We start from the raw sequence: 19,911 nt of genomic DNA on the forward strand, positions 1-19,911 counted from the left end.
GACATCCTGTGTTCTAAGGGCCCTCCCAGCCCTGACACTCTTTGTTCTCAGGGTCCTTACAGCCCTGACATCCTGTGTTCTCAGGGTCCTTACAGCCCTGAAATCCTGTGTTCTAAGGAACCTCCCAGCTCTGACACTCTCTGTTCTCAGGGTCCTTACAGCCCTGACATCCTGTGTTCTCACGGTCCTTACAGCCCTGACACTCTTTGTTCTCAGGGTCCTTACAGCCCTAACATCCTGTGTTCTCACGATCCTTACAGCTCTGACACTCTCTGTTCTTAGGGCCCTCCCAGCTCTAACACTCTAATGGTTCTTTAATTCTTTTTCTTCAGACCTTCTGGTTCTCATCTCTCTTCCCAGGAGGGGGCAGTGAAGACACACGGAGAGGAAGGCAGCCTCCTCATAGCATCCACGCTCACACCTGGGACATTGGGGTCCACACGGAACCCTGGGCAGCCCAGGACTCCGGGAGGGTCTGAACCAGCGCCTTCCCCTTCCATCCTCTCATACGGTGTTTAGCCAGCCCCGAGTGGTGGGGAGGACACTCCAGGGTTATTTTCCCTACAACCTGGATGAGAATGAACCCCAGAGAAGGTAAGGGCCTCACCCAGGACCATAGAACGAGTCAGTGGCCAAACCGGCGCTTGGACTCAGGTGGTGTGCCAATCTCCTCATTGACTTCTAAGGTCCCTTCCAAATCTCTATCCCCAAACCTGCCCTGCTGGCGTGGCGTGGAGCGAAAGGATGCCACTGGCCCTGGGAGAAAACCCCTCTGACAGGGACTTTGGTGGTGTGGACAGTTAGGCAGGCTCTGGGAATCCCTGAGGAAGAGGAGTGAGGGGAGAGACCCGTGGTGAAGTGGTCCTTCCCTGACTGCAAGGTCATGGATGGGAATTTACCATCTTCCAGTCCAGTCTGTTTGCCTGCCTCCCACACCACCCTCCCTGCCACACCCACTGCCCAGTCTGCTCTTTAGAAATCCCCACCACCCGGTAGGGATGGCGCCCCAGACTCTGGAAATCCAGAGAATAGAGGTGGAGAAAGAAATCTCAGAGCAAGTATTTCTTCCTTTTCTCCTTCCTCTTACATCACACACACACACACACACACACACACACACACACACACACACACAGACACACCCTTCCGCCCCCAGGGAGACACCCTCTCCTTGGGATGTCATGAGTGGGCGGGGCCTGAGTAACCCCTAGGAAGACTAATAAAGCTCTGTGGCCCTTTCCCTTCCCTGAGTCCTTGGGATTCCCAGCTCAGACTTCAGCGTCAGCCCCATTCTCTGCAGGCTGGTGTGTGGGAAGGCTGTCAGCCAGCAGGACAGCTGCAGAGACAAGTGGGGGACCCCAATAGCCAAACTTCCCACTTCAGGACACTCCCTTCCCAAACTTGAGAGACTGGGGGGAAGGAGGGCACCTAGACAGGGTGGGCTGAGTGGGGTCCAAGACCTGGAGAGCTGGGAATCAGGGAGCGAGCTCTCTTGTAGGGCGAGGATTCCAGGGTCCTTGTTTTAGGGTGAGCTTTCAGCATCCTTCCTCTGGCTCAGCTCAGGGGAGCCCCTTAGGCAGGCAGGGGACCCCCCACTCTGCTGCTTTTCCCCTTATTTCTCCCTGTTTACTTTTTCCAGGCTGCTTCCTCCTGCTTCCTTCTTGCCAAGTCCTTAGCCAGAACAATCAGAGGGGAGATTGGACTTTGAAGGCAAGAGGTGTAGACAGAGAAGGCAAGGGAGCCGGGAGCCCTGGCAGGTGGGCCGGTGGGGATGGAGGCCTGGGCCCCTGAGCGGCCTACCTTTGGCTTCTGGGACTATGGAGTCTTTGGTCTCATGCTGCTGGTCTCCACGGCCATCGGGCTCTTCTTCGGGCTGGCCCGGGGTGGGCAGAAGACTGCGGAAGACTTCTTTACAGGTGGACGGCAGATGGGAGCTGTGCCCGTGGGCCTCTCCCTGGCAGCCAGCTTTATGTCGGCCATCCAGGTGCTGGGAGTGCCTGCCGAGGCTTACCGTTATGGGCTCAAATTCCTCTGGATGTGCCTGGGTCAGGTGCTCAACACCCTTCTCACTGCCTACCTCTTCCTCCCTGTCTTCTACCGCCTGGGCCTTACCAGCACATATCAGGTAACTAGGCAGGGCTGAGGGATCCTTGGGGGATGAGAGGCACTCTTAGAGACTGGCCCGCTCCCCTCCCCACCTCACTCCCCAACGGCCACCTTCATCAGCCTCTAGGCCTGGCGCCTGGCCAAGAGTGCTCTGTGGTCAGCCCAGCCTGCACTCCCAGGAGGGTCTGGAATCAGTGCCCCTGTTAGGGTTAGAGTGGGCAAGGATAGGGGTTGGAGATAGTGCTGGAGCCCAGATAGGCAAGAGAGGAGTGCTCCTGGGAGGAGGAGGGACCCCAGAGACCACCCTGGCTTTGGTTGTCTGTGGACAAGACATCAGTCCACCCACCTGGCAGCATCCCCGGACACATACACACACAAACCCTATCATCACTGGGTATATTTGGATTCAAAGGGCAGGGAGAAGGAAAGTGCGCTCCATGGATGCGTGTGGATGCGTGCATGTGAGTCATCTGTTTGTGTGCTGATGGCTTTGTGCAGGTCCAGGGAAGGGCTCGTGAAGGGAGGGTGGGAGTGGGATGCTCCATGATGTATGTGTCTTTGTGAATGTGTGCACAAGGGCAGGAGAGGCAAGCTGAGCCTCAGTCTTTTCCTCTGTAAAATGGGGCTATTTTGGCACTTAAAGGTCTCTCTGTTTTGATGCTCCAGTGCAGGGGTCTCTCGTTAGGGCTGGATGTCCTTCAAGGGAAGGCAGGCCGTAATGGCCTTGGGGCCAGTCCCAGGGAGGTGCAGAGAATATGACCTTCCCTTCCCATTCCCCTTGCAGTATCTGGAGCTGAGGTTTAGCCGCTCGGTCCGTCTGTGCGGCACTGTCCAGTACGTCATTGGCACGGTGAGCCACTTTCCCCTGCTTCCCTCCATAGCCCCCAGCCCCCAGCCCCAAACCTACCCCTCTGCTGACTCAGCCTCCTCAACCTTGACTCCCCGGCTCCCCCAAATGAGTTGTCGTTGGGTTCCCCAGCTGAGTCGCTCAGGGTCCTCTCTTCTGAGTGGCCTCTGGGTTCTCCAGTGGAGAAAAGGTGTCCAGGGCTTTGGGCAGGGCCAGGCAAGTCCCAAAGTCTCCCTCTTTGAGATGACTCTTTGCCTCGGCTTCCAAATCCCTCGGAGGCTGAGGTCAGGACAGGTGAGTGGAAGTGGGAGAACCAGAAGGGACAGGCAGTGAGGGCAGACATTGGGAAGAAATTCCTGTTTGAACATTTGCCAGGCCCCCAGGGAAGGCCAAAGGACAGCTTAGATGCTCATCACCCCAGAGGCTGGGGGCCTGGGAGATCACCTCCAGCCTACTTTGTGGAGAGGGGCTGACGTTTGACAGAAAGGTCCCTGATGGGGGTGGGGAGGGGAAGGGGAGGGATGGAGCGGGGTCATTATATCCAGTCCCCATGAGGCATGACTAGGACTCATTTCCCTACCTTCCTGGACAGATGCTATACACAGGAATTGTCATCTACGCTCCTGCCCTGATTCTCAACCAAGGTATGACCCAGAGTGAGATCTACAGGTGTCCCCTGACCTTCAGAAGACCTCAGACTGAGAGAGAGGTGTGGCCCTGGCTTCAGGCTGAGGGGAGACACAGCCCTGACCTCAGGGAACCTACAGTCTGAGGGGAGACATAGCCCTGGCCTCAGAGAACCCCCAGTCTGAGCAGTTACATGGCCCTGGCCTCAGGGAGCCCCCAGTTTGAGAGGAGACATGGTCCTGCTGTCAAGGAGCCCTTGGTCTGAGGACAGACATGACCCCTAGCTTTGGAGAGCCCCCAGTCTGAGGGAGTGGAGTTACAAGACCCCTTCTTTCCCTGTCTGCCCACTGTGACTCTCTTGTTTCCAGTAACAGGGCTGGATATCTGGGCATCTCTCCTTTCGACCGGTGCCATCTGCACCTTTTACACCACTGTGGTAAGCATCCCCAGGGGGTCCAGCCCAGCCCAATATGTAGCCCTGCTCATCCCAACCTCCTCCCAACCCTGCCTACCTCATATTGGTCTATTCTCCTCCTCCAGATACTTGGGGTGTCCTCAGTGTCACCAGAGGAGAAGGACCTGTTGGTAGTCAAGAGACATATCCAGGGCTCCTCAAAGAGCCCACACTGGTACCTAGGAGACCTAGGTTTTAGTGCATCTCTACTTCTGATTGGCTGTGTGACCTCAGAAAAATCCCCTCCTGTCTCTGGGCCTCAATTTCCCCATCTGTAAAATAGGGTTAACAACCTCCCACTTCCTTCCAAGGGTTGTCATGAGAATTAGAATAAATAACACATGGGGGGAAATAGTCATTTGTAAATTGGAGCTGGCTTAGATGAACTCAAAGGTCCTTTCCAGTTGTAAATCCTGTGTAAAGGGTTACAACAATGGAAGAGATCCTTCTTATCAGCAAATGGGTCAGAACATTTCAAAGGCCTCAATGCTGGGGTACCAGCTGTGATGCCACTGGTCAGGGGCTTCTTCATATGATGAATTTCTACCGAAGTGGGACCTCTTTCCTCAAGCAGTTCAGGCCCATGCCCCCAACACCAGGCAAAGGAATGGACAGTTGAAGGGCATGGCCATTTCTTCCCTCTAGGAAGACCCTGGGATGCACATCCTCTGCCTCCTCCCACCTCCATCCTCCCATACACCCCTTCTCCCACAGCGGGTTTGGGGGTACTGAACAAGCCTCATCTCTCTCCCCTCCTCATTCCCCATCCCTGCCCTACAGGGAGGCATGAAAGCTGTCATCTGGACAGATGTGTTCCAGGTGCTTGTGATGCTCTCTGGGTTTGTTGCCATCTTGATCCACGGCACGCTTCTGGTTGGGGGTGCCCAGCGGGTGCTGGATATTGCGCACAATCACTCCCGCATCAACGTGGATGAGTGAGTAGTTGCCCTTACGTCTAGATCCCTGACATCAATGAGGAGGGAGGGGGGGAGGAACTGAATTGAGGAACAATTCAATTCAATAGCTGGTTATCCAACCTACTGCCAAATGGCTTGACTCAACACCCTTGTGACTTCCCAGACCAAAATGCCTCCCCTTTAGGTGCCTCTATTAGAATGGATGCTCCTTGAGGTCACAGATTATGTCTCTCTGTGTTTGCATCTCCAGTGCCTGGCATGTAGTGAGCCCTTAATAAATCTTTTTTTTCCCATTCATTCTATAATGCACCCCGCACTGTGCTAGAGAAGACACAAAACAGTTAGCCTCCCCTCAAGGAGTGGACGTACTGTGGCAGAGAACACATAGACAGAGAAATAAATATAAAATAATTTTTTTAAATGCAAAGCAAATTTTTTGGAGAGAGTACTAAGTACTTGGGGGAGTGGAGGATGAGGAAGTCAGGAAAGGCTTCATGGAGCCTTGGGCTGAGCTTGAAAGGAAGTTAGGACTTCCAAGAGGTGGAAGTTAGGACTTCCAAGAGGTAGAAGTGAGGACAGAGGACATGACATGGTCAGTCTTTTGCTTTAGGATTATCTGTTTGGTAGTTCTGTGGAGGATGGATTCTAGAGGGGAATGTTTTGGTTTTTTTTTTAACCAGAAGATTATTATAATAGGTCCAGAAGAAAGGTTAAAAGGGGCTAGTGTGATAAGCTGTGCCAATGGAGAGAAGGGGATAGATGTAAGAGATATGGAGATGGACAAGTCCGCATTGATGTATACAGCACCTCCCCAGCCAATTAGGCTCTGGGAAACAGAAGATTATTGAAATCTGCTGACAGAATCCAGCAATGCTGCTCTTGGGGTCTTGGAGGGAGGGAAACACGGAATCCCATAGATAGGAGGAACAGGAGACTCTGGGGAGCAAAAGAAGGGAAATTTACCAATTTCCTATTAAAAATTGCTACTTATGAGGTATACACGCGGCTTCATCTGTTGTCTGTTTTCCATTCTCAAAGAGGACCATGGCCTCAGGAAGATCATGCCACGACTTGCAAATGAATTGGATTTAAGTGAGGCAGGGCTATGCAAGGTCACCAGCCTCACTTTCTCCTCCAGAGCCAAATGGGCCCAGTGGAGATATAGATCAGGATGACCGGAGATGGCCGTCATGTGGCTTCATATTTTAAAAGGGAAAAGTATTCCAGGTATCAGAATGTTCTCAGAGAACATGACATGTGGAATGCTGGTGGCTGCAAGGCAGGGGTGTCCAATTTCAATAGAAATGGATCCCTGTGGCAGACTATTGATTTAGAAAAACCGTAAATTGACATTATTTCTATTTATTGTATTTTTATTTATTTTTGTTAAGCATTTCCCAGTTAGATTTTAATCTGCTTTGGGTTGCACTCTGAGTTTGGTGGTCCTCTGCTCCAAGGGACCCAGGACAGGTGCTAGAGCCAATGTTAGAGATCAGAGAAAGAGATGGTTTGAGGGTTAGCATGAGGATTAAGGAATGATTTTGGGGCTGGCAGCATGGTGAGGAGATAAGTTTGGAGTTAGGCTTAGGGTTATATTTAGAGCAGGAATCCTTCACCTTTTTGTGCATGGACCCCTTTGAAGCCTATAAACCCCTTCTCAGAATATATGGCTTTAAAATTCATAATTGAAGGAAATACTAAGTTTCAGTTAGATGTTAGTGAAAGTAAAGATGTCATTTTTCCCACATCCAAGTTCATAGACCCCCTGAAATCTGTGTCTGTGGATTCCATGTTAAGAAATCCCCTGATACAGAGGCAAGCTTAGGAAACAAATTTAAACCCCACAGTTCAGCTCAACCAACACTCACTGTATTCATCTCTTGGGACTTCCATTCTGCTACAAAACGTGGTGTGTGTACAGATAAGTAAATGTGAGGTCAACTGAAAAGGGCAGTCATGAGGATCAGGGCTTCCTGGAGAAGGGGGTACCTCAGCTGAGACATGAAGCGAGCTTAAGGATGCTAAGAGAAAGAGGAGAGAAGGGAGAAATTTCCAGGATGGAAGAAAGCCTGTGAAAAGGCCCCAAGACAGAAGGTAGAATTGTTGAATTTGAATTAAACACCATGTATTAAGAGCCTGCTATGTGCTAAGTACTGGGGTTACAATGATAGGCAAAAACTGCCTCTGCCCTAAAGAAGCTCATAATCTAGAGACTGCTAGGGGCACAATGGATAGAGAACTGGAGTCAAGAAGACCTGCGTTCAAATCCAGCCTCAGACACTTATTGCATGAACCAGGGCAAAGTCACCTAACCTCTGTCTGCCTCAGTTTCTTCATATGTAAAATGAGGATCATAATAACACCTCCCTCCCAGGGTTGTTGTGAGAATCAAATGAGATAATATTTGTAAAGTGCTTCAGAAATCTATGTAAAGGGCTATGTAAATGCTGAAAAAAAATCTAAGTTCTAATGAGGAACATAAAGTTTGACTGGTAGAGAGCAAAGTCCATAGCCAGATCATAGAGGTCTTTAAATGCTGGGGTGAGGAATTTAAAACCTCTGCCTATAGGCAATAGGGAGCCACTGATGATTTTTGAGCACCACCCTGACGTGATCAGACTAGTGCTGCAGGAAATTTAGTTTGCCATATCAAAGGTGAGTAAGGACATCGATTAGCCCAGTTATTAGTTGATAGTGATATAGAAACCCCGGCTGTAGCCACGAGAGAAGAAAAAGAAAGGGAACAATTAGCATAGGAAGAATGAAGGCAAAATTCTCTCTTTGCAGGTGACCATGGTTTGCTTAGAGGACCATAAAGATTCAATGAAACAATTAACTGAAATAATAGCCTCAGTAAAGTTTCAGGATAAAAAAAAAAAAGGTCCTGGAAAAATCATCAGCCTTTCTTTAGATTAATAACAAAACCCAACAGGGGGAAGATAGAAAAAGAAATTCCATTCAAGATTATTTTTGCAGCTGTGTGGCAGATGGGTTGGATTGTATCAGGGAGAGATGGGAGGCAGTGGATCCAGTTAGGAGGCTAGGAGAGAGGCGATAAAGGTCCAGACTAGGTTTGACCTTAGGGCAAAGAATAGATTGGCCCCAGATTTCACATAGAACAGGGACTGAATATATGTTAATGAAACTGCCTTAGGGTCATGCAATGAATTTAGGGTTTGTGGTAGGGAATGAGTTTGGAGTTGGGGCTGGGGTGGGTGAAGAAATGGTTCAGGCCTTGGGGTTGGCGTTGGGGTAAGACTTTGATTAGGGATGAATTTTAGGGTTTCAGATTTGATTAGGGACAGGTGAGGGAAGAGCCTCCTTCCTTTTTGAACTCAGGTGGTGGACCATGGGTGCGGAATGAGGCATATATTGTCTCACACGGTTAATACGTTTTGTCTTGCCAACCATACTTCTTGGCTACAAGTGAGTAGATTATTGTTTTGAACTGGGAGTCAGCAAGGAGCGATGTTAGTTGTTGTGATTGACTTGTTTCAGTCTTGTCCAGTTCTTTGTGACCCCCAACTGTTGAGGAAAAGGATCAGCCCTGGCTGGGTTTAGAATCTCTTGAGGACTGAGGTCAGAGATGCTGTCATTAGAGACCAGGAGGGTCGTGGTCAGGGTAGGAGCCAGGCTGATGTCGGGGCTACTGGTGCCTGCAGACTGTTTCCTGACCCCACGACTCCCCCACCTACCCCCACCTCTCCTGCCAATTAGACTTCTTCTCCATCTCTTCTCCCCCTGCCCCTAGAAGGACAAGGACCCAGCCAAGGCAGAGGCAGTGGGGCGTAGTGGACAGAATGCCAGATCTGGCTCAGATTCTTCCTCTGAACTTACTAGGTGTGGGATTGGGTGAATGCCTTAAACTCTCTGTGCCTCAGTTTCCTCATCTGTTAAATCAAAGTCCTCTGAGGTCCCTCCCAGCTCTCAGTCTATGACTCTACTCAGCAGAGATGATATTTGTTGCTGCTTTAGAAGGCTGGGGGCTAGGGACAGGGCCCCAGCAGGACCTGATTGTGTCCAGAGCCCTCACCTGGAGGCTGCCTCTGATTAAGGACAATCCCTGGTCTCCATGCCCTGCTCCCCCCTTAATCTTCCTAGTGTGTAGCTCTGAACCTGCTCTCTCCCCATCACCCCAACCTTCTCCCTACAGCTTTGACCTGGACCCAAGGAGACGCTACACCTTCTGGACCTTTGTGGTGGGAGGCACCCTGGTGTGGCTGTCCATGTACGGGGTGAACCAGGCCCAGGTCCAGCGCTACGTGGCCTGCAGGACCGAGCAGGAGGCCAGACTGTGAGTGCCTGAGTCCAGGGCTTGGGAGGCAGCGGGGAGAACAGGGCCACAAAACAGTCAGTTCCACATCTGGGCAGCTCTGATGGTCGGGAAATTCTCCCTTATATTTAGTCTAGATGGACCTCTTTGCCACATGACCCCTTTATTCCAGGACCTGCCCTGTCTCAGAGCCAAGCAAAACAGTCCATGTTCCTTTTCCCGTCAGATCCTGGCAGCAGATAATCATGTTCTCCCAAACTCAGGTCTCTTGGCCCCGTCTCAGAGCTCTGATCCTCGAGCGGGTGTCCATGTTCCTGATCCCTCCAGCCTTCTCCTTGTCTGCATCCTCCTTCCGTCCCCCGTCTGGCTCCCATAAGGCAGGCTCCCCAGACCACAGGCCACTGGGTCTTGCTGACATGCCCACCTCCCTCTCCAACTCTAGGGCACTGCTGATCAACCAGACGGGGCTCTTCCTCATTGTGGGCAGTGCGGTAGCCTGTGGTATCATCATGTTTGCCCTGTACAGAGACTGTGACCCACTCCGGGCTGGGCACATCTCTGCTCCCGACCAGGTAAACTCTGGGAGACTGGCCCAGTCCCTACTCTATCCATTGTGCCACCTACCCCCAATGGAAGAGACGGCTGGCAATTAACTAGGTGGAGACAAGGTATATAAAGGCCTCTGCTAGGTCTGACATTAGGGCAAAGGGTAGAGGAATATAGTAGGTGCTCTGTAAACCTTTATTTCCTTCCTTTGCTAGATCATGGATTGGAACGCTACAGCATGAGGGCCAGGTCTGGCCAGTTGCTTGCTTTTATACAACTTTACTGAAAATGCAAAAACCATTCTTAGCCTGAGGGTCAAACAAAAGCAACCCTTATTCTAAATGACATATAGATTCCTCCAATCCTGCCTTGCCAAACAGGGAAGAAGTGTGGTACAGTAGAAAGAGCCCTCAACTGAGAGGCTCAGATCTTGAGTTCAAATACCATCCCTGCTAATTCCCAGCTGGTGATGTTAGATAAGTCACTTAACCTTTTTGGTCCTATTTCCTCCGGTAAGATGAGGCAGTTAGACTAGAAGCATATATTAAGCATCTACTATATGCCAGGCACTGGGCTAAGTACTTTACAAATATTCTCTTATTCGATCCTTAATTTACAGCTGAGGAAGCTGAGGCAAGCAGGGGTTAAGTGACTTGCCCAGGGTTCCACAGCTAGTAACTGTGTGAGTCGGATTCAAACTCAGATCTTCCTGACTCCAGGGAAGAGCTCTAGTCGGTGGGCCACGTTGCTGCCTCAAAGGTCCCTTCCAGCTCCAGATGCCATAATCCTTCCTCCCTGTAACACATCGCCGTCCTCAAGAGGACAGATTGTGAATTCTTGAGTGTCAGCTCAGCTGGTCTGGCCAGCAGACCGAAGAGCTCTTGTGACCTTAGGCTGAGTGAGTAGAGATTCTGCCTCCAGAATGGGGAAGGCCTGCTGCTTCCTGCATCTTCTGTCCTGCTCAGTTCTATCTAGAGCACAGTGGTCAGTCCCCTGGTCATCCTTTTAGCCAGGATGGAAGCTTAGCAGGAAAAGCCTGGAATCAGGGGCCCTGGGCTTCCAGGCTTTGATGAGGCTCTAATGCTAACTGCCTGTGGGACCTTGGACAAATCACTTAATTTCCTCGTCTGTAAAATTAGGGTTCCAGACTCCATGACCTCTGAGGATCCTTCCAGCCCTAAGTCTGTAATCCTATGTCCACAGGAGGGCAGCCAGGATGCTGAGAAGCTTAGACAACAAACCGTGTCAGGATCGGCTTCAGGGACTGGGGGTATTTGGGCTGGGGGAGAGGTGTAGTGGGGGTGAGGTGACAATCCGTGTCTTCACAACACGGGGCTCTCAGGGGCAGAGGGAGCAGCCCTTTTCTTCGTAATAGTAATTGACTTTTACATAGCGCTTCAAGGTTTGCATTATCTCCCTTGAACCCCCTAGCAACCAGGAAGGCTTTAGCCTCAGTCATCCTCCCCATTTGGGAGATGAAGAAACTGAATTCCCAGAGAGAGTAGGCTGTTTGCTCAGAGACGTAGCAGGTGTCAGAGACGGGATTCGAACCCAGAGCTTCCTTACTCTAGTACTCCTTGCATCAAAAAGCATCTAGGTGCTAGACTCCTTTGGTGTGTAAACAGGGCGTCCAGCTGCCTCCTCTCTGAGAAGCCCGATGTTCTATGTTCAAAGAACCCTTCCCTCCTGGACATTCTAGGAAGCCTCCGTAGGGAGAAAGCTTGATGTATGTGGCCCTAGGGGTCAGAACTAGGGATTGTGTGCACACGCATGTGTGAGTGTGTGTGTGAGTGTGTGTATGTGTGAGTATGTGTGTGAGTGTGTGTGTATGTGTGAGTGTGAGTGTGTATGTGAATGTGTGTGAGTGTGTGTATGAGTATGAGTGTGTGTGAGTTTGTGTGTATGTGTGTAAGTGTGAGTGTGTGTATGTGTGTGAGTGTGTATGTGTGTGTATGTGTGTGAGTGTGTATATGTGTGTGAGTGTGTATGAGTGTGTGTGAGTGTGAGTGTGAGTGTGTATGTGTGAGTGTGAGTGTGTGTGTGAGAGAGTGTATGTGTGAGTGTGTATGAGTGTGTGTGTGAGCGTGAGTGTGTGAGAGTGTGAGTGTGTGTGCATGTGTGTGTGCAGGGAAAGTCCCTAGGAGGCAGATGTCTACAAAGGGTCATTGATTTTCATTACTATTGTTACTGTTATGTTGGTGGTCATTTGGGTTTGGACCTGTGATTTCACTCCTGCCAAGGCACTCCCTCCCCTTTTCACCAATGGGAATCCCCCAACCTCCTAGTCTCATAGTGGCCCAGAACAGTGAGAGATGAAGGGATGAGGTTCCACATGTGCTCCAGGCAGCACCTGTGAGGCAGAGAGAACATAGATGAGGAAGATGAGTCAACAGAGAAGTCAAGGGTTGGTGCCCAAGGTCACTCAGCTAGTAGGAGGCAGTACGTGCAAAGCAATGAATTCGGAGTCAAAAGACCTAGGTTAGAATCCAGCCTCTTCTATGGACTAGTTGTGTGTCCCTGGACAAGTCATTGTTTCACCTCTTTTTGCCTCAGTTTCTTCATTTGTAAAATGAGGAGCCCTTCTCCCAGTGCTTGTAATTCTGTGATAGCCTCAATGGTCTGCCCTTTTTTCATGGGTTTCTCTAAGCCCCCTGTCAGAGGGTGCCTTTGTCTCCCAGTCCATTATACACAGATTCTGCAGCCATGCCCCACATCACCACTTTGAATGTTCTTATTCATCCTGCTCCCCCCAGGTGGGCATGGGCACCACTGCTTAGCGGGCCCATCCTGGGGGAGAACAGCAGGGAAGTTTGCCATGTTCTCCCCGGTGATGGGAGGAATGGGAAACACCAAATAAGCTCCGGTCCTTCTCCGCATCCTCTCTCTCCCCCAGTACGTGCCCTACCTGGTGCTGGACATCTTCCAGGATTACCCCGGTGTTCCTGGACTCTTCCTTGCCTGTGCCTACAGTGGCACCTTAAGGTAGGATCTAATATCCCCTGGGCAGAGCGGGCCCCCGACCTTTACAATATCCCATAAAACTCCACATAGACAAGTTCCCTTAGGCAGGCTATCTCTCAGAATAATGAAGGCATTGGATTCCACAGTCTGTAAGCACTATCCCATCTCGGCCATTCCGTGTTCAAAGGCACTCCCAAGCCCTGATATTCTACTTTTTAAGGGCCCTCCCAGCTCTAACATTCTATGTCCTAAGGTTCCTCCCTCCTGAACTTTGACATTCTTCTTTCTAAGGTCCCTCCCAGTTTTGATATTCTATATTCTAAGGGTCCTCCAACCTGTGACATTGTGTATTTAAGGTACCAACAGCCCTCCTAGATCTGATATTCTATGTTCTAGGTAGTAAGGGCACTCCCAGATCTGACCTGCTATATTCTAGGCACTAAGATTCCTCCCAGATATGATATTCTGTGTTCTAAGCTCTGATGTTCTAATGTTCTAGGTACTAAGGGCTCTCTTAGATCTGATATTCTGGGTTCTGGGTTCTCAGGGTGTTTTTTTTTGTGGTGGCATTCTGGGATCCTATATGGCTTGTGGGCTAGGAAGATATGGAGGGGATGGGCTCCAGATTGGGGAGGGGGGAAGGTAGCTCCTGCTCTCACACCTAATGTCTCCCCAGCACGGCATCCACCAGCATCAATGCCATGGCCGCTGTCACTGTGGAGGATCTGATCAAACCTCGGTTACCAACCCTCAGCTCTCGAAAACTGACTCTGATCTCCAAGGGGCTGTGTAAGTCCTGGGTGGAGGCAGCAAGGGAAGGATAGGCACTCAGGGAGCAAAGGGGAAGGGGTAGACTATTGGTTTGGGCCTCTTCCTCGGGAGATGGCTCAAGGCTGGACCATTAGGGGGCCTCCAGGTGTCAGCTCCCCAAAGCCAAGGTTGGAGTCCCCCGACAGCTGGCCCGGCCTGAGGCTCAGATGCCAGGAGTAATCCTAGGGGTCCAGATGCCCCCTCTCCTATGGGCAACCCTGCTAATGGCCTTTCCTCCTTGTCTCTGACATTTACCAGCTCTCATCTATGGTTCAGCCTGTCTGACAGTGGCCGCCCTGTCCTCTCTGCTTGGAGGTGGGGTCCTTCAGGTGAGCCCCTTGCCCTGGGGATGGTCCATGCCCCAGCAGGCTGACCCTGGCTCCCAGCAACCAGAGAGGGCTAAACCCTGAACTCAACCCACAGCCTCCAGGGAGGAAGAGGGAGAGACACCATCCAGTCCATGGGGAGCCCCCAAGACTGGGGGTTAATATGACCCTTCCCTCAGGGAGCAGCTCGCACCCTTGGACTGGGGATTTACAGAGTGATTTCTTGTCCATTTTTTTCCTATTTAATTCTCTCAATCATGAGAGGAAGACCATAGAGGGTCTATTATCCCCATTTAACAAATGAGGAAACTGAGGCTAAGGGGAGGGAAGGGAGTCACAGAGAACCAGTGGCCTACAGGACTAATTCCATTCTATTCAATTATATAAACGTCTATTATTTATTGAAATGAGGGCTTCTGAGTCTCCCCATTCCCGGGAACCCAAGGCTTCTTTCCTGACAGCAGCCCCTGCTCTTTCTGAGGGCAGAGCTCGTCTCTCAGGTAGTGAGGAGGAGGAAGGGAGACCCAGATCCAAACCCTGACCACCCTCTTCCCTCCCCAGGGCTCTTTCACTGTTATGGGTGTGATCAGCGGTCCGCTGCTTGGAGCCTTTGTCCTGGGCATGTTCATTCCAGTCTGCAACACTGTGGTAAGCTGTTTGTACTCCCCCAGGCCCTGAAGGTTGAAAGGGTAAGGGACAGAACTGTCAGGTAGAACAGCACCTTGGAAAGCATCAGGTCCAACACTCTCATATGGGAAAACTGAGGCCCAGGGAGGGATAAAGTCTAGCTCAAGTCCAAGAGACTAAACTAAAATCTAGCATCTTACTCTACCCCACCATCTACCAGGTCTGGCTCCCAAGGTGGAGTTTTAGGGTTTAGGGCTGCCCACACAGAATGGAATATGCCTGGTACAGGGTCTCAATAACAGATGAGTCATTTCATCCGGTCCCATTCTCCTGTGTCAGGATGGGCCATTCGTGCCCCCTTTCTGGGCCTCAGTTTTCTCATCTGTAAAATGGGGGGTTGTATTAGATGATCTCTAAGGTCATTTATAGTTTTAAGTGCTGTGATTCTCTTCCAGGGTGTCTTCTCAGGCCTGGGCCTAGGCTTCATACTCTCCTTCTGGGTGGCCGTGGGGGCCACTCTGTACCCACCGAGCCCACAGACCATGGGTGTGTTGCCCACGTTCACAGATCACTGTGCACTCTACAATGCCAGCGAGGGTCTAAATATCACCGTGATCATGGGAACACTTCCACCAAGGACTATTTCTGCCCCAGGAGACAGGTGAGGAAAGGAGAGATGACCCTGCCCTCAGGGAGCCCCGAGGCTGAGAGGTAGAAACAGAATAATAAAATACCAGCGTTAGAAGGAATCTCAGGGTCCATCTGATCCACCCGTACCTGAACAGGAATCCTCTCTCCAGCACTCCTGGTACATGGTTATTCAGTCTCTGCTTGGAGACCTCCAATGAGGAGCTGCTTAATATTACTGAAAGCAACCCGACCCACTTCTAGATATGGCCCTGGCCTCAGGGATCCTCTGGTTTCAAGAAAAGACCAAAAAAAAAAAATGTTGGCTGAATCCGAGAGAAAACAAGCAGGGGATGTCTGGGGCTGGGCTCAGGGCAGCGCTAGCCATCCCAAGCAGGGCCTGTATTTTGGGCAGTGTGGTGGATAAGAGGGGCTGGGGGTGGCCAAGCTGATGACGGTCCGCTCCACACAGGCCTACTATTGCTGATGACTTCTACGCCATCTCCTACCTGTACTACGGGGCCTTGGGCACTCTGACCACAGTGCTGGGTGGCATCCTCGTCAGCTACCTGACAGGTAACACAGCCTTGGGCTGGGTTTCCTGGAGGCAATGAGGTCTTGGCAGTATGTTAGAGGTTTACCCAGCCCACCTTCTGGAGTTGTGTTGGTCTTCTCAGCCATCACCCTATTTCCAGGAAACAAACTACCTGACTCAATTGTGACAGATGTCAGTGTCATCGAATCTCAGAGCTTAGACCTTTTTGTGCATCCTGGACCCTTTCAAGAGTCTGGCAAAAACCTATGTTTTTAAATGCATGCGACAAAATACATAGGATTACGAAAGAAATCAATTATGTCGAAATATATTTATCAAAAAAAAGTTTTAGCAATAAAAAAACACTAAATTCATAGACCTCAGGTTAAGAAACCATGGCTTAGAGAGAGACTTTAGAACAGGGATGGGGGACCCCTTCACTATGAAGTTTGGATTCAATTAAAGGGCCACACTCGAGGACCTAGAGGGCCACACGTGGCCTCGAAATAGCAGGTTCCCCATCCCTGCTTTAGAACACAGAATGGCAGAGCTCGAAGGTGAACTTTCTAAAAGCTCACCTGTCAGGTCTGGGAGGAACCTTAATGTCTTAAGAGTTCAACCTCTACCCAGTTGGTCATAAGTGGTATGCTTACCTCAATGGTCATTGGGGTGATAAGGGGTGGGGAGGGTCTGTGTCTTCTGTCCTTTCTCGAATTCCAGGGAGCTGGGCCTGTGGTTCAGGCTACATATTTTGTCTTTTTCCTCCCTCTTCCACAGGCCCCACCAAACGTAATGACCTGGGCCCTGACCTTCTGTGGTGGGACGTCATGAAACAGATGTCATCTGTGGCCCCCATGGCTAAATCGATGCCCCTGGAGGATGGCTTGTCTAATTCCAAGGTCAAAACCAGATCCTCAGATAACCAGGAGGAGCTGGGGTAGCATGGGGAAGGGGGATACATTGGGTCTGGGTCCGGACTGAGGTGCCACAGGCTGCCCTAGGGCCTCTGGGAAGGTTTTTGAATTAGTCCCAATGGACCTTAGGTTTAAGATCTAGCCAAGAATGAAATGTTCAGATTATAATGGTGCTAATTACTTTTGTGATAGTCATCAAAAGATATAAGAAGATACGTTACATATTATAATATATAATTATAAGATATATTGGCTATTAATACATAGATCCAAATTCAAACCCCTTAGTAGTTGCAGTGAGATGTGGCTCCCTTTGCCTCTCTCAGTTCCTTCCAGAGACTCATTTTGTATCCCAGTAGAAGCCTACATAGATGGTGAGGGTCTCCCTAGGCCATAAAAGCAATGACCCCTATCCGTTTGATTGTTTTTATTCCTCCACTCTGGCCTAGAGGTCATTCAGGCAATCAGCAAAGCAGGGTCTATGTCAACCAATCAAACAATAAGCATTTATTGAATACGTACTGTGTGCCAGGCATTGTGCTAAAGATACAAAGAGAGGCAAAGGACAGTCCCTGCCCTCAGGAAGTTCATAATTTAAGGGGAGAGATAAGCAAGTAAGTGGGTACAAACAAGCTACATACAGGATAAATAGAAAATAACGAAGAGAACGAAGGCACTGGAATTAAGGGAGGTTGGGGAAGGCTTCCTGGCCAAGATGAGATCTTAGTTGGGACTTTAAGAAAGCCAGGGGAGGCAGGAGGTGGCGATGAGGAAGGGAGAACATTCTAGACATGGGGGTCAGCCAGAGAAAATGCTTGGAGCCGAAAGAGGGAGGGTCTTCTTCATGGAACAGCCAGGAGGCCGTGACGCTGGATCAAAGAGTACATGGTGGGGAACAAGATTTAAGAAGAGAGGGAGCTTGGTGACTAGGTCTATGGGACACAGGGCTCTTTGTCCCGGGACCCTCCCCCTTTCCTATTTTATAATCTTATTGTCCACATGGTTAATTTTCCATTGCATCTCTGCCCTGTGGATACTTGTTTATTCTGATTCTATGGAAACAGTTTAGGCACAGTGAAGGGTGAGGCAGTCTCTGGCCAAAAGCCCCCATAGCGGCTTACTTCTCCCTTGGTGGCAGGGCTTAAGTCCTCAGAGCTGATAGCCTCCTAGGAGACTGGGAATTCTGGCTGACTTGCCTACCAGATAAACACTCCAGCTAGTAACCCTTCCCCTATCCTACGGGTGGGGAACCTACAGCCTTGAGGCCACATGTGGCCCTTTAAATCCTCAAGTGCAGTCTCAAGATTGGATTTGTTTTGTGAAGTTTGGATTCAGTCAAAGGGCTGCACTTGAGGACCTAGAGGGCCGCATGCAGCCTCAAGGGCACAGGTTCCCTACCCCTGCCCTATCCCTTACCTGCCTCATGAGCGAACATTGGGGGAAAGAATTCTTGGACAGACGTATTGTACATTCCCATAGGGACTCATCTAGGACTTGAAGGAATGAACAATCTAAAGTCTATTTACAATTTTTGAAGCATCTTTCTATGCATTCTCTCTTTTGATTTTTCATAACAGTTTGAAAGAAAGACAGGGCAAATCATATAAAAATCTTCTCAAACCACACTAGGACTTTAGGGACACCCTTTAAGAATTGACACTGAGAGAGGGTCCTCGAGGCCCCTCCTCAGGGCTGGACCTGTTTCTGATCTTCTCCCTCTTCTCTTTTGCAGGATTCCAATGAGCACCCACATGAGGTCAAGAAGTCCTCCTTCTGGCCCCAGGATCAGCTGTTACAAAAGGATGCAGAAGAAAGCAACCTGCTTAGAGAAACTGATATTTAAGTTGGCTCACGTGGAGACTGAGAGAGAGAGACTGAGAAACCCAAAGTGAGGGGGCGGGGTCAGAACTTTGGCCTGGCCAGTTCTAGACCCGGAAACCCGCTCTCCATGTCTCTGATTGGTCAGAGATTGTTTTATGCTTATGAGCCTGGGGACCTCTGGATCTTCTAGAATTAAGAATGGAGGAGAAAGGACTGGGCACTTTTCAAGTCAAGGACCTTCCCTTGATCTGATTATTCCTGCATGGGGAAAGCAAGTTCCATTTCTCCTTGGGGCAGTCAGTGTTTGTGTGTGTGATAAGGGGGAGGAGGAGAGTGTCTCCCAGTCCCCTGTACGCTCCATTTATCAACCCGGAAGATGGATGGATGTTGGAATGCTCTCCCCTCCTCAGCTTGGAACCCCCGACCCATCTTCTAGGCTCAACATCTCCTACATGATGCCTTCTCTGCTTCTTCTGTAGGCCCCCTCCCTGCCTCCCCTGCACCTTCTCTCAACCCCAGAATCATTTTGTATTTGATTATCTGTGTAGGGGTTGGTTTTCTCCTGATAGAAAGGAAGCTCTCTGAGGTCAGGGATTGTTTTGTTTTTTGTCTGTGAATCTCTGGGGCCTACTGTGTGTGGCTTGTAACATGTGATTAATAAATGCTTGTCAAATTGAATTGAATTGAATGGGATAGGGAGGAAGGAAGGAATGAAGCAAACGATGGGTGGATTATTGGTCCTAGCTCCAAAAGAAGCTACATCTTCCAGATTATTCAGCCTTGTTGTACTGCCCCAACCCCAGTCCACCCCCTTGCTTAAGGGGACCGGATAGAGCCCTGGTCCTAGAGTCAAGAAGACCTAAGTTTAAACCCAGTCTCAGACACTAGCTGTTTCTCAGCCTCGGACAATAGCTGTGTGACCCAGAGTAGTTCGCTTACCCACTCACTGCCTGCATCAGTTTCTTCATCTGCAAAACGGGGACAATAATAATAGCACTTACCTTCCAGGGTTGTTATAAGGATCAGATGAGATAATATTTGGCACAGTGCCTGGTACATAGTAGGCTCCTGTCCCCTCCCTAATCCCACCTTCCAGGCATGGCATACCCAACTCCAGAGGGAGTCCTAATAAAACAACTTTCCTGGGTCAGCTCACATTTGCTGATGACACAGGCTTTTGCTCTCTGTGGCTGTTTATACTTCGTTGTGTTTGTTTATATGTGTGTGTTGTCTCAGGGGATTGTTAGAAGGGCACTGAGCCTTCTGCTTCTTTGGCATTCCTTCCCCCACTGTACCTAGTACAGTCCTGGGTGCTTTTTAGGACTCAGACAGTCAGGTGTTAATAGTCTGGTTACCCCATTCGTCCTGACTCTTGATGACACATTGTGGTACCATCTCCACTGGGGCCTCCTGAAATGAACTTTCTGCCCCACCCCAGGGTCCCAAGGTACAGCTGGACCTAACTTAGCTTTGCTTATTTTGAGGGGTCGATGAGGTATCTTTATCAGGCTTGGGGCTGG

The 19,911-nt window shown here is 50.1% G+C and overlaps 1 protein-coding gene across 5 annotated transcripts; it reads left to right on the forward strand.

The window, feature by feature from the left end:
- Positions 1–1,253: 1,253 nt before the first annotated feature.
- On the forward strand, positions 1,254–19,529 carry SLC5A5 (solute carrier family 5 member 5). 5 transcript variants are annotated; one of them, XM_027853225.1, is made up of 16 exons: positions 1,254–1,304; positions 1,640–2,125; positions 2,891–2,956; positions 3,546–3,597; positions 3,949–4,016; positions 4,815–4,969; positions 9,105–9,245; positions 9,667–9,796; positions 12,664–12,752; positions 13,408–13,520; positions 13,800–13,870; positions 14,429–14,515; positions 14,950–15,155; positions 15,594–15,697; positions 16,434–16,555; positions 18,303–19,529. In XM_027853225.1, exons 2-16 carry the CDS (start codon positions 1,772–1,774, stop codon positions 18,411–18,413), a joined length of 1,869 nt encoding a protein of 622 aa, XP_027709026.1. In that variant the 5' UTR covers positions 1,254–1,304; positions 1,640–1,771; the 3' UTR covers positions 18,414–19,529. The 5 variants fall into 5 exon arrangements, with proteins under 5 accessions (XP_027709026.1, XP_027709027.1, XP_027709025.1 ...); XM_027853226.1 differs by having other exon boundaries at positions 1,258–1,348; XM_027853224.1 differs by having other exon boundaries at positions 1,264–1,527.
- The last annotated feature ends 382 nt before the right edge of the window (positions 19,530–19,911 follow it).

The sequence above is a fragment of the Vombatus ursinus genome, unplaced genomic scaffold (genome assembly GCF_900497805.2).
Source record: "Vombatus ursinus unplaced genomic scaffold, bare-nosed wombat genome assembly UNPS02009918.1, whole genome shotgun sequence".
In the NCBI taxonomy this organism is placed as follows: Eukaryota; Metazoa; Chordata; class Mammalia; order Diprotodontia; family Vombatidae; genus Vombatus; species Vombatus ursinus.

Coding starts and splice junctions, on each gene's coding strand:
- SLC5A5 (XM_027853225.1), top strand. CDS start 1,772: ATGGAGGCCTGGGCCCCTGAGCGGCCTACCTTTGGCTTCTGGGACTAT. Junction 2,957..3,545: donor TCCAGTACGTCATTGGCACG/GTGAGCCACTTT, acceptor CTTCCTGGACAG/ATGCTATACACAGGAATTGT. Junction 3,598..3,948: donor TGCCCTGATTCTCAACCAAG/GTATGACCCAGA, acceptor TCTTGTTTCCAG/TAACAGGGCTGGATATCTGG.